A 14,289-nucleotide genomic window follows, 5' to 3' on the forward strand; every position below is an offset into this window, starting at 1 on the left:
GAACCCCAAGCCACCAAAGTGGAGCATGTGAACTTAATCACTCAGCCATGGGACCGTCCCCTCTTCAGGCTTTTCATTGTGGTTGAGCAAGTTTTTATTGCCCTGTGCTCATTTGGCATATTCGATTTCCTTGCTAATTAAGTGATAAGCTGCTCAAAGACAAGAATGCTTTTACTTCTTGGCATTCACAACAGTGTCAAACACTGTACTAATGGTGATGCTCCGTAAATTCTTATTGAGTTGAAATAAACTGCATTTATTGGAATAAAATCATGGAGCCCGGTATCTGCAGGTCGCTGCCCACCCTGAATTCCCCTTTATGATGATGCTGCAATGGTACAGGCCAGTGGCTCTTATGGTGTAGTCTGAAGGCCGCCATCATTGGCATCACCTGGCAACTTGTTGGAACAACAAATTCCCCAGACCTTCTACATCAGAAACTCTGGGGACAGGATCCAATAATCTGTGTTTTAGCAAGTCCTCCAGGTGATTCTGATGCAAGCTCAAGTAGCAAACCCCTGCTGTAGAGCGGAGCTCAATCCAACGGTCCTACAAAATGGCACCAATTAGCAACTAAGTAAAAGCCTGCTTGACCTGCTGTGACTAAAACTGGCAGTTGCTGTTCACTTTCTAGAGTTGCATATGATGAAAGAAGTTCTTCACCAAGTATTATTCTGTTATGGAAAAACACTGATGCTAACCAGATTGTTCAGAAATAACTGGTTTTTTAATGTTGTTGAGGTTAGCGTTTCCCTGACTTTGAATCTTGCGGGGATTTTTTTTTTTATTAGAAACGATGCATCATTACAGCTGTTTGAAATTTTAAGAGCAGTTGTTGGTTTTCCCCTCACTTTACAAGGAAAACAACAGTGGAACCATCTGTCTATTCCTTAAATAAAACAAGAGTTTAAAAAATTACATCATTCCTTTAAGTAATTCCATAACAGTTCAGAGGGAGCGGTGGTAACAAATACAGCCAATAGGGAAGGAGAGCAGGGCAGCTCTGAATATTTACATGTCTTTAGAGAAAAAGCAGGCCTATGGCTACGTGGCCGCAAAATCTCTCAGTCCCTTTCACGTGCTTCAAAGGCAATCTGTGAAGTTTCCTTTTGATTCATAGGTCTTATGTGACTGCTTTTCTCTTTTGCTATTCAGGAGTAAGCTTGCTGATTCCCGCTGGGGCCATTCCCCAAGGGAGAGTCTACGAAATGTATGTGACTGTACACAGGAAAGAAAATATGAGGTAAATATGCTTTTTCTGGTGCACTTGACTTTATCAGTGTCTGACTTGGAGGAGAATTGTACAATAGAAAGAATAAACCCGACATATTTTTGTCTTGAGTGTCCTACTTCTGGCATACCCTTTTTTCCCGACTTATAAAAGGTCAGCTTTTACTTCTCTTTATCTTTAAAGCTCCAGACACTTTTGCAGATCTTGAATATGGATGGAAGGCCAGAGATCTTTTCCCAAGTGAACGTGTGACCATATCACATGAAAAAATGGGCAGAAATGTGATCCACAGATTGTCCAGAGAGATATGTGGGTAGACACGGAGGCATCGGCTTCCTGTGGCCTGGCTCAGGAATCCAGCCTGCTCCCATTATAGGGGTAAAGGTCACAAAGAATTAGACAATCCCGTAACCCCTGACCTGGCCCCCACCGCAGGCTAGCACTTTATTCTCACCTGCAGATTCTTCTGTTTGTGACTCTCTCTAGCTCCAGTGTTACCGACCTCCGTCTTATGTTTAGCACTTAGAGTTCCATATTGGGCCTTTCTGAATGGATCCAGGGTTGATTAAAACTAGTGAATCAAAAGGCCCTGTTCTGAATGTGTCATTATTATAAAGATGAAGTTATTTTAAGTAAAATTAACAAGAGGAGTTCAGAAGTCCTAAATTCCACTTTCAATGCAGCCTCTAACAAATCATCTGTGGTCTCTCTTGATTAGTTCTCACATAAAGTGCGTGTGTTAAATAGTGCTTTAAAGGCCTGACTGATTAACGCTTCTGAAGTACACTGAGAACTTAAAATAAAAGATGTTGAAATGAAGATCCTTACATGTAATTATCATTGCTTTTCCCAAGGGGAAAGGCCTCGGCTCCTCAGCCCTGAGCTCTGAACATAAGCATGAGTGACAAGCGCAGCACCAGGTGATCATTACAGCGAGTTGTACCTTTTCTCTTCCCCTCTCATCCTCAGGAAAACATCCATTTTTAGTCTTGTTCTTCAGGAGCCGAAAAGCTCTTCTATAACGCTCTCTGGCGGAGACACTGGTGTTTACAACCGGCAGGCCCCAGGACCTCTCACCTGCACAAACACCAGCCTGGCTGAGAACATAATAAAACTTGTTGAGCATTATTCAGGCCTTAAAGTTGAGCAACAGAAAATCACTGAAAGGCTTGTATTTACATCACATATTCATTTTTTCATTCTCCATGCAAAGTCACATTTCCAGGCCCGCAGAGCGCCCTTCTTCTGCAGCAGGAGGGCTGAAGGTTAGCAAGCTCCGAGATCTTTCTACATGTTTTTCTTCTTTATCTTGTCCAGAGTCAATTAGCACTAAGTACATCATCCCTCAAGGCCTTTGCCAACATAGACATTGTGTTTAAAGGGAAAGAGTATCGGCTTGTGCTTCATGCTGAGAGGCAGCGAGGTGTCCCGGTCTCTTCCTTCCATCTGAGCATCTTTGTCTCTTGCTGAAGAGCCGGCCCGCAGGGCTGTGGCAGGGCCGTGGGGCCCAAAGGGCCAGCACTCACTGGCCTTGGAGGGGTTTCCTGCCCACGGTTTAGTTGGCACCCTGACCAGGAAAATCGTACATTCAGGATGAAGGAAAGAGAAAACAGAAAATTGATAAAGCTAGACACTTCTGCTTGTAGGTCCCTCTGCCTTTGACTCTAAAGAAAAGGGAACTATGAATTCCCTCCTTGCTGTGCCTGCCACCTGAAGTTAGGTGCGGAGGGAATTACTCTGTTGAATTTGTTGTGCATCAGAGAAGTTCTCTTTATAAAAATGAAACTAGAGGAACCTCAAGATATCAAAAGAAAATATGCATGAGAGGCCATGAAGCAAGGAACAAACGTGAGAACATAACCGTCTCAAATAAACGAGGAAGTTCTCTCTTGATGATTTTCTGTTGGGAACTAGATGCATTTTTCTTGTAAAAGCACATTGACAAGAATGTGTTTTAGGATATAGTAATAATACAAAGCGAGCTGCCACCTATTCGGCGTACTTTTAATTTCCTTTATTCCTCACTGCAACTCTGCAAGTTATGACAAGCTCCACTTTAAAGATGAAAAAACTAGGGCTCAGGGGAATTCAGTCACACAGCCAAGGTGTCACAGATTACAACTGAGGGAAGGCAGAATTCACACCCAGGTCACCCCACCGCCACCCTCTTCCACTTTCTAACATGCCTTCCCTCCTCCACAGCACACAAACCGAGCCTCTGTCTTCCTGTTATAGCGCATTCCTTTTATTGCTCACTAAAGACCGTTTCTATCCTCACGTGATCCGAGACAGAAGTTCTTTCAGAGAAGACACTCTGAGGACATCAGGAGATATGAGTTACTTCAAGACATTTATAGGAAAATTCTGATCATTTTTCTCCATTTCCGTTCTCTCTGATTCCCTTTCTTGCATTCAAAACTGGGTGTTTTTCCACCTGGATGGTATCCAGCTGGTCATCTGCCGACGTGAACTGTCTAAAGGGAGGCGTGAACTTAATTACACGTGGCACAGTGAATGTGACAAGAGGGGCCTTATTACCAAATATGCTCCAAGAGGAAGCCCTGGGTGGCGGATGAGCAGCCTCAGTGAGCTGCAGAGCTGGGACAAGCTGTCTCTGACCAAAAGGGAGCAGAGCTGCAAGGCTGTGCTCGTGATTTCCACCTCCTTCACAGATCTCTGGAGAGGTGGCAAAGCCTCTGCTCCCTCGTGAATACCATTTCCACGATTAACGGCTCTAACACGGGCCTTTTTGCTTGTTTCCAATAGCAGTTTAAAAAATGAGTCTGATGCAGACTGAAATTTTGCCTTTTGTCATTTCTTATCGAAAAACAATTGGAATTGAAGATATGAACATTAATTTTCCCTTTCTCTGTATTCCGTACTTGCCTAGCAGTTTTCTCAAAAGGCCAAAAAATCAATTTACACATTCCAAATATAAAGGCAAATAGAACTTTTTCTGGTAAACTGTGGGGAGCCGTGGAAGGTCTCTGAACAGCAACGTGGTACAGGAATAGCAGTGCTTTTGAAAGATTGATCTGGTGATGGTGTGTGGGCTGAATTGGTGCAGGGAACGGAAAGACCCCCCGGAGGCGGGGTGTCTGGGTGGGCTCTGGCAATAATCTACGTGTGAGGGGAGAGTGGAAGAGCCAGGCCCGAGTCTAGGGAATGGAAAGTGAAGTATATTTCAGAAGAAAAAGTATCTCACGACCATCAGAAGTATTGCGAAAGAGTGGCAGAGCACAAAGAACGCGCGTAGGAATCAAGCCTCAGGCACTGCGAGGACTGTGACGCCGGCCGGCCGGCCGTGAAGGGGCTCAGACGCAGCTACTGGTTCCAGGCGGGAGAGGCCAAATTCTGATTCAGATATGCGCGGTGTGTGTGAGGGGGGACCGGGTTCGTGCTAGAGAGGCAGACGGAAAGTCACCGGTGATGGAGCCACTGAGGGACAAAACGCAGAGGCAGAAGGAAGAGAACTGCGGAAAGAACTTTGGGAAGTACTCCTGTTTCAGGTTTGGGGGTGACGAGCGAAACTAAATAGAGCATGTCAGGATAAGGCAGACAAAGAGTTTGCATCGAGCACGGTGCTTAACATAGAGTGGCTCCTCAGTGAATATTTTTGAATGAAAGAGTAATTGATTGTAAGCATAGTAGGAAAAAATCAGAAGTAAAGAGTTTCAAGATGGAGGAAGTGGTTGACAGAGGTGTTATTAAAACTGGAATTGAAAAAAGAGAATAATAAAAAGAAGACTGGATTTATCAACTGCAGGACATTGATGGCCTGTAGGATTTTTTTTAAGGAGGAAATCCCAGTAGGAAGGGTTTAAGGTGTGAGTTAGTGGTGAGGCAAACTATCATATATATAATCTACTGACAATATTATAAAGAAATGTGTTAGGATAGCAGGCCAAAACTCTCTTATGTAGGTAATCATATAGCAGAAAGTTTTCAATTATTTTAACATGTTGTCTGGAACTTTGTAAAATAGTAGTTGACATTGTCATTTCTCAGTGAAATTCAGCGATAGTCTCCTTGTAGGCGGAGTCCTAAATTCCTCCTCTGAAGGAACACTTTAAAAAGACTAAATACATAGGGAGAAGGGAGTGGAGTCCAGGTGTATTCAAATCTTATTCTCTCACTGTGCTCCACAGTGTTTATTTATTGAAATCCTACTAAAAAAGAAAGGATTCAAGGATTTATGAAAATACTGTCTTTTCAATGGGAGGAAAAAAATTTTAAATAAGTGGATAAAAAAATGAGAAAATGGGAAAATAAGATTAGAAAAGATAAGATAATAAAGTCAGGTGAGCAGTTAGAATATAAAATATTTGGTGTAGTTTCTACCATATTTCCCGGCAATAGGTCATGAATTTATTATTTCAAAGCTTTCAAGGGGGAGTGTGGAAAATTGCAAGAACCATGTGCACATGAGGAAAAAACATGTCAGGAAGAAGCTCAGTTATTTCTCCTTCGGTTCCTCATAAAGAAGACATTTTGTTAATACAATGAACAACGTCCTTGAAATAAAAACAGCAACGAGTTTCATAGGGCCTCTTCTGTTGGCGTCCCTCAATGTAAGTAGATGGTATAAGGCCCGACTATAACTTCAGTAAAATAATTCCGCAAGGATTCGGCACTTCAGTGCAGGGCACAACGCTTAGCTGTTCCAGCTTAATCCAGGGATAGATTTTGGCCTGTCTAGGGAAATGGTGGCATGCCCTTCAGAGCGCCTTCCATAAATATTTTTTTTTGCTCAATTGAGCTTTTGACAGCAAGTGAGTTCGATATTCCCTGTCACATACCCAGAGTGCAGATATTTCAAGTTGCCCGTCATATGCGAGACTGCTTTAAAAGGCAGCTGAGCCGAGGGTGGGATGGCCCTCCTGAGGGACCTGACCAAGGACAGGTGTGTAATAGAGGGCATCTTGTCTCCACAGTGAGCTGGACAAATTCTTTTCAAGAAGCAATTTTGAACCTGCTCTAGCAAACAGAAAGAAAACATTTCTCAAGGCCCTAAACCCAGATAAGCAACCCCAAATACGCCACTGTCTGAAAGAAACCAAGTGACTTGTGCTTGAATTCTAGATTTGCTTATGACTAGCTTAGCAGCCTTAGGCACGCGTGTTACTATCTCTAGATTTCAGTTTCCTCTTCTGGAAAAAGAGGTCCTAGAAATACTTATCCTAACTACCTTACAGGTGTTCCCTGAGCAGCAAATGCAGCCGCTCGTGTGAAACGTTTGTAAATTACGCGCTTCTGTGCAGGAGACATTCTCTTCACTAAAGATGTCATGCGAAGGATGAGAGACTCTCTCTGACGGGAAACGAAAACTCCGCTCTGAGGGCTTTGTCCTAGAGGCCCCGGAACCCATCCAGCATTTACCATATTATCCTTGATAGACTTCGAAAAGCCTTTAAAACTTTAGTCATTGTTCATTAGTGAATTTCTACTTAATTGCTGCTTCTGCAGCTAAGTGTTGCTTTGTGTTCATTTCCATATTGTCTGCAATTAATATTTATAGAATATTTCCTTAAATATCTTAGACAACACATGTGACATAAAGGATTGAAGCCCCTTTCTGCAAACACATGAATCAGACTTGATTATACTTATTTTCTACTATTTTTGTTTTATGTATTTTAATATCCTCACTTTATGTAAATAAAGGAAGTGTGGATTTAAACACGCTGACCTTTGGTTTCACACAGTTAAATCTGAAGCTTCCCTAAGTCACTCCTTCCATAAATGCTTGGAAATGTTTCCAAGTTCAACATTAGTTCCTTCGCTTGAAAACAAAAACAGATTTTTATCATTATTTCTTCTTTGTTTTTCATCCCCTGTTATGAATCCCACTTCACCGCTTCCCTATTCATTACATTTTTGCACCTCACTGGGTTAATAAATTCTTTTGACACCTACTGCCCCCTCCTTCCCTTGCTATCGCTCCTCCAAGAATGGTGCCATCAATATTGCATGCCAGGGGTGTGCTTGGCGAGTTCAGGTCTGACAGCTCCCTGGCCCAGCAGGGAGTCTTCTCCCTTCTGTTCCAACTCAATGATGAGAAGAGCCCCTCCTCCTCCTGCCTCCAGCCCCGGCTGCTAACAGTGGACTAGGAGACAGATGTTTCCAATCCCCAACAATATTGCAAGGACCACTTGAAATGGATTCCACTTTAGTCTCTTTCCTTTAAAGTTTAATGCTCACTTCTCAAGGCACACTTGTAACTAAAGGTAAGAGTGGTGCTCAGGAAAAGGCAATCAGTGCTTTTTCTTGCCCTGGTTGGAAAAGTAGAAATAAGTAAGAATGAAGTTACTGCTTAGGGCAGATAGTATAATATCAGCTAAGACACAATGAAAGCAAACCTTACTCATGTTCTAAGAGAATGAATTTCAGATTGGAAAGAAGGAGGAAAAACTGGGTTAAGAGAAAATGAAAACGATGGGGCAAAGGGGACAGTAATGACTTCTCAAGCTGCCAATAACCTTATGATTCCAACTATAAGTACATTTCTAAGTAATTCAATAACTTTAGATTTAATAAAACTGTGTTCTTACTCCGTGAGAATGGAGACAGTATTAAAAAACTAAAAGGAGATAAAAATTGTTTTGATTTTCTAAATGTAAGGAAAGAAAAGCCATGGGTTGATGAGATCCTCTTGAAATTTTAGCATGAGAGAGGAAACAAGTTTCATGAAGGGGACAATCTGCCAAATTTTAATTGAGGTCTTAGAACTGATGATGATAATTGTCAAGAACCGAGGAATCTCTATGATTTAATCTTACTTGTGAGCTACCAAGTTGGCTACCACAGTTTTGTGGATGCTAATAGATGATGCAAGACTCCTGGGTCAGAGACAAAGGACAGTTTATTACTCACAGCAATAGCACTATCTAGAGTATCATCATTTTCGTGCCAGTTTCCTGAGTCCCGGTTCCAAAAGAGTGATGCAAAGAAGGTCAGATGACATCTACAAACTCAGTGGTTGCATTCCAGGAAAGGACACCGAGCTTAGGGAACCTGAGTCTTTTATAATGGGAAGTAGACATACCTGCCATTTGCTCCAGAGGTAACCACTATCTCTCTTCCAAGGTGATTGCTAAATAATTGCTTTGAATAGACAGCCAAGAAAGTGCAAAAACATGTGAGAACCATGGAGAATTGTTTTCCAACAATATCTTAAAAAATAATAAGTGCTGCTATCATTCACTGAGTGCTACATGAGGCCAGAAGATGCAAGCTAACTTTTAGATTATGTAGTATTTAATATATAAACCACAGATAAAGACTAGAGAAAAATCCATTTCAAGTGGCCATTGCAATTATAGAGGAAATTTGATATGTCCCTTGTAATATCCATGTGAATGAAATGGAAAGATGTGAACTGGACAATGTATATTTTAATGGGTTTATATTCGGCTGAACTAAATAACTCAAAGTATGGTGTCAGACTGGAGCGAGGTTTAAAGCAGCATCCTTGAAAAGATCTCTGTCGCTGACCTATTTTTATATTACAATATTATCAATGATTGGAATGAGAACATAAATGGCAGGCATATCAGATTTATGGAGGATCAAAGACCAGAAGAGATAGCCAATATTTGGTGGAAAGACATAGCATTAAGAAATGGATGACCTGAAATTTTCCCTGAAACTGTTAAGGTGAAATTAAATACCTAAATATAAATTTCTGTACATAGGTTCAAAAGCCATCATTGCAACCACAGAACTATAGAGATTTAGCCTAAGAGCCTTTCCTGTTAGGAATACATAGAGCGGTTAGCTTTACCAAATTACTTAACCTTCTTGGGGCTTCATTGCCTCATTTTATAAAGGAGATACTTAACTATATCGTCTCCATCTTCCCATCTACTGAAGCCTGCAAAATAATATTTATAAATAATTACTTGATTGAGAATAATCTAAAGCAACAATTGTGTGAGGCACTGATGTAACTACGTATTCCAAATCAAGGAAATAGGAGTCCCGCTATGCTATCTCCTTGAATATTACACTCATTTCAAGATGCCCCGCTTTAGTGAAGACATTGAAACACAGACAGACATCTATATGAAAATAAAGATAGAAATTTAGGAAGATATGTGGAAACCACACTTTTCTATCCAAATTTGAAAAAATTGGGGATGTTTGGTCTGAAATAAGATCTTTTAGAGACATCATAACAATCTCTAAACATTTGAAAAGTTTTCATGCCAAAGTGGAGAGAAAGCAGGTCAAGGATATATGGAGATAAATGTCAGGAAGGCAGATTGTGTTCATTCTAAGTAAGAATGTTTTCTAAGTTTGCATTGATGGTAGATGAGGTGACCCCTCAGTAGTAGCAGACTACAATTTTGGTTGTGCCTAAAGCACTAACCACACATCAGCATATTGCAGAGAGGCTCCTGCTTTGGATGGAAGGCGGTGCTTTCTGACCCCAAGGGTCCTTCCTCCTCTAAAATAGAGTCCATGATTTCTTAAGCCACGCTATTCTGGCAGAGTGGTTTGAGTATTGTCGTTGAGAAGCCATTGGTTTGAGTCCCAACAGTAGCTGTCGTTCATTATGAGACTTTGGGCAATCCACTCAGCACCTTGGGACAACTTCCTCACTGATAGCTTGAGTTAAGTTCTGCCTTTTCATGATTACAATCTTATTAGGGAAAGGATTTAAGGGAATTTTAAAAAAACATATGAAATAAAGATTTTTGGATCTTTAAGGTTCTTTCCGCCCAGATTCTCAGAATATGAAGTGCACAGGTAGAGAGATTTCATTTGAAATTACTAGAGAAATACAGTTCTATATTCTTTCTGGTCATATTTGAAACAATGAAGCTGCTGTACCAGCTTGAGCTACTCCCAAAAGTCATTTGGAAGAAGCTGAGCTCTAGGGTGTCCTTATTCTGAAGTTGTTGTTTTTTTTTTTAAACTATTTTTCAAGTTTGGTCCTAAAACCACAAAAGTATTTAAAACCCTGTGAGACCAGAAGATGGTTATGTAACCTCATAAGGCCTTTGTTCCTTCTCATTCCATCCTGAAAGTATCTGTACATGAATTCAGAGGAAGTCACCAAGGGCAGACCTGTGTCTGAGGGGAGGGGATCAAAGAGATGCTGGCAGGTTCACCGTTGTCATAGAGACCTCCAGTCCTGCAGTATCAAAGTCCTGGTTTAAAGAGCATGTCTTCCCATTTAATTCTGCCTCACTCCCCCCAAAAAAGAAACTCCAAGAAGAAACTGTCTGTACAACTTTAGATCTAAAATCTCAATGAGTACATAGTACATAAATACTATGGAAATACTATGTCACTGATGCTGTTCTCTACTCTCCTCCCAGGCCACCCATGGAAGACACCCAAACACTCTTGACCCCAGTGGTGAGCTGTGGGCCTCCAGGAGCCCTGCTGACCCGCCCCGTCATCCTCACCATGCATCACTGCGCAGATCCCAGTACCGAGGACTGGAAGATACAGCTCAAGAACCAGGCAGCACAGGGGCAGTGGGAGGTGAGCTTCTGCTGAGATAAAGATGGAAGCAGGAGCAATGCATGCAGATGAGCAGGAACAAATACGGGACAGCTTTTATCTTCAAAGCAAAACCTGGATGGAACTTTAGCTTACACTCAAAATGAAAGAGAGAGAGAGAGGGGGGCACAAAGAGAGGGGAGAGAGTGGGAGGGAGGCAGGAGGAGGGAGAGAGAGACAGACAGAGAGATGAACTGGTTCCCGAATGCTTTATCTGCTGACTGATAGGCACAAAGAAAATGGTAGTCAAGCATGAGCTAACTCATAGGGAAAGTGCACTCAGAGTCTTACACAAGTGCCTTTTGGCGTATACATACTCTATCTTGGGAAGGGAAATATATATATATATAAATATATTAAACTTGCAGGTAGAGGAACATTGCACCTGGGTCAGAAAACGTTAGGCACTTACTTGCAGAAAAGTACCAGCAATATGGTTCTTCTGAACTTAACCTGGGAGAAGAGCAAGGGCGTGTCTCCCCAGCTCCACTAGAATGGAGACCTTCTGTGGCATCCTGGCTCTCTGTGGCTGCCGCCATCATCACCACCTAAGGACAGTGTCCTGAACAGACCCTCTGCTTTACATCAGTACCCTTTAGTTAGCACCTAAAGTGAATCGCGAAAGGATTTGTTATATTTACCATGAAGATTTTATACCTAATACCTTAAACAAAAAGCTTGGTTATGTTCATTGTTATCTCTTGAATAAAGAGTATTTATTGTTTAAATAGACCTGCACTCCAGGACTGAAGTTTAGGGATGTACTTTTTGTTAAGACCAGATGTGAGCAGACCTAACTTCAGTTTCATTTAAGTTTTAAATGATTTATCTCAAAAACATCCCAAAGTCTTAATCTCAAGTGATCCTAAATTGTTTGCGCAATTCTCTGCCTAATACTCTAAAACCTGTCCATTTCTGAACTTGACTAATAATAACAGTAACAACAATAATAAAAATAAAATAAAATAAAGAGATGAGAAGAGTAGAAGAGGGCAGTCCTCGTGAAAACACGCTCGTGCTTGTGGCAGCCACATGGAGCACTCTGTTCTTGGCCACAGCTTCTAGGAGGCTGTCTGTAACGGGCCATCATTAGATGGTGCTTGAGGCTTGCCCTGGCCCTGCTGGAGAAAGCAGCTTCTTTCCAAGTGTCCTTCTTGGGCTGGAGTAGACCTGGAGGAGCTGCCCTTCCTTCTCTCTCTTTTCTGGTTCAGTTTGAGCTTCATCTTTGTGTACAGGTTCAGTTGCAGAAATGATTTCATGGATGCTATTAAAACACAGCTCTTACCATAGCTCAGATGATGTTGCAAGGCCTAACTAACCAACAGCCACCTGGGGTGGCTACTTCTTTCACATCTTTTACCAGCCCCAGCGACTCAATTTATGAAGAAACATTTATTTTCTTTTTTGACAAATAACCATTGCTTACCGTGAGCCAGGCTCACTGAGACACAGTGGGAAGCAAAGTAGATATAGTTCCTGCCTCTGTGGAGGTTAAGTAGCCTAAAGCAGAGGCTGAATCGTGCCCACACATCTGCTTTATTTCTCCCACATGAAATTTTCTTTTAAATTTGCATTAATTAAAAGTTGGAAGATTTTGCACAAAAATCTGAACTTCCAGCTTCTCTTGAAAAATTAAAGGCTCTGTCCTCCCTGGGCCTGCATTCTTGCATAGCCACAATGAGCTGCAGCCAAGTGGAGACAGCTCTTTAGTCAGGCTCCTGCTCTGTGCTCTGCTTCATCACAGTCTCCACCATGCCTTAGTGCCTTCCTCCCTACCTGCTTCCCACGTTCCTATTACCCGGTTCCCCCAGGAGGCATGTGGAATTGCGACCCTTGGTCATGGATCCTATGGATGGTCTTTCAGATGATTTATTCTGTAGCCTGAGCCATTGGGATAAATCAAAACCTGTTTGAGTTTGTAACTATTTCTACAAAACTCATCACTTCCATTTATTTCTTGCTAAATATTGTCAAAGTCTAAAAGGGTAGATTGTTTAAAGTCTTACATGAAAAATAACAGAGAAAAGTGTTTTAAAGGCATGGGATTTGTCATATCATGCCTTCCGTAGAGTCCAGCAGCTTGGGTTATTGAGGAAAAGCAGTGTATTGCTCTGGAAAATAATCGGCACATGGGTTTTGGAAGAATATAGTAGAATGGTATTGCATAATTCCTTACTTTCTCTAATTCTTTTCAAGACTAGATTTTTAGGGGAAAAACTATGATGCTATAATGACATTGCAATAAAAAAGTACTTTGGGATTAAATATGAAATTTAGAGATTAAAACATTAAGTTCTCAGAAACAGATAATGAACTCAGGTACGCTAAAGTTAAAAGGATAATCCATGACTTTCTTTTGGAATTTTATGTAGATTCCAGTAATGTAGATTCTTGGAAGATCAAAAAATAGTACATAAAGGGCATCTATGTCGAGAATACTATCAGTATAAGGGCAAGGGGAGTAAGGGACAGAAGGATGAAGAATGAAGATAGAGGTGTAATAAAGCCTGAGAAACAAAAAGAGCAGGAAAAAGAATAATCAAAACTCAGGAGAAGAGGTCCCCTCGGCCCCCACCTCCACGGCAGCAGGATGCTCAGCGGCTCAGCAGGGCCCCTTCCCTCTTGTCCTGCAGGATGTGGTGGTGGTGGGAGAAGAGAACTTCACCACCCCCTGCTACATTCAGCTGGACGCAGAGGCGTGCCACCTGCTCACCGAGAACCTCAGCACCTACGCCCTGGTTGGCCAGTCCACCACCAAAGCGGCCGCGAAGCGCCTGAAGCTGGCCATCTTCGGGCCCCTCTGCTGCTCCTCCCTGGAGTACAGCGTCCGAGTCTACTGTCTGGACGACACCCAGGATGCCCTGAAGGTAAGCGGCTCCGGCCTGACCCGTCCTCTTCATCTCCCCACCGGAGCCGAGGTCTGGTGTGGCTGCACACACCTAGAGAGGACGTGTATGTGTGTGTGCACCCACGTGTGTGAACACAAGTGTTGGGCCCAAAAAAAGCAATTAGAAAAAATTAGACATTTCTCTGAGGCCATGCTGATAAATGGGCTATTTCCGTTATGCTGATCCCTCCCAAGGGCTACTTTTGTTTACCTTCCTTGATTTCTTTTAATGAAAAATTTAGAAGTGGAAGAATTTGGCAAGGAGACCTGTGGTTGGTAAATAATCTGCTTCCATGTTTATCTCAGCTGCGTTCTTCCCAGGAAAGGCATTGGCGTAATTGCTCACCCTGTATGTGCCTCTGGTGTGCCGCTTCGCTCATACGCTCGCCCATTCTTTTATGGGCGCTGTGAGGAGGAGCGCTAGCATTTGACAACAGGCTGCTGCTTTGCAGAATAAATGAGCTTAATTCCTGGTGCTGTTATTGCCATGTATTTAATCCCACTTGAAGCTTTAAAGGATATAGTAAGTGCCTTTGAAGAAGTTATGATCTAGAAGGAGGAATAAAAGAAGTATGCCAAAGACTAGGAGACGAGTCAGAGTGTGAGGAGTGCCATAGGTGAATGCAACATTCTGTGCCGGTTCAGGAGAGAGAGGCAT

General features: G+C 42.2%; 1 protein-coding gene across 4 annotated transcripts in view; it reads left to right on the forward strand.

Moving 5' to 3' along the window:
* The window catches only part of UNC5C (unc-5 netrin receptor C), a 357,910-nt gene that overhangs the window by 315,510 nt on the left and 28,111 nt on the right, over positions 1–14,289 (forward strand). For all 4 annotated transcript variants that reach the window (XM_001497540.7, XM_070262216.1, XM_005608603.4 and 1 more), the window contains 3 exons: positions 1,156–1,243; positions 10,558–10,726; positions 13,378–13,611. In XM_001497540.7, coding sequence (XP_001497590.2) covers positions 1,156–1,243; positions 10,558–10,726; positions 13,378–13,611 — 491 coding nt within the window. The remainder of the gene's footprint in view (positions 1–1,155; positions 1,244–10,557; positions 10,727–13,377; positions 13,612–14,289) is intronic.

The sequence above is a fragment of the Equus caballus genome, chromosome 3, assembly GCF_041296265.1.
Source record: "Equus caballus isolate H_3958 breed thoroughbred chromosome 3, TB-T2T, whole genome shotgun sequence".
NCBI classification, from domain to species: Eukaryota; Metazoa; Chordata; class Mammalia; order Perissodactyla; family Equidae; genus Equus; species Equus caballus.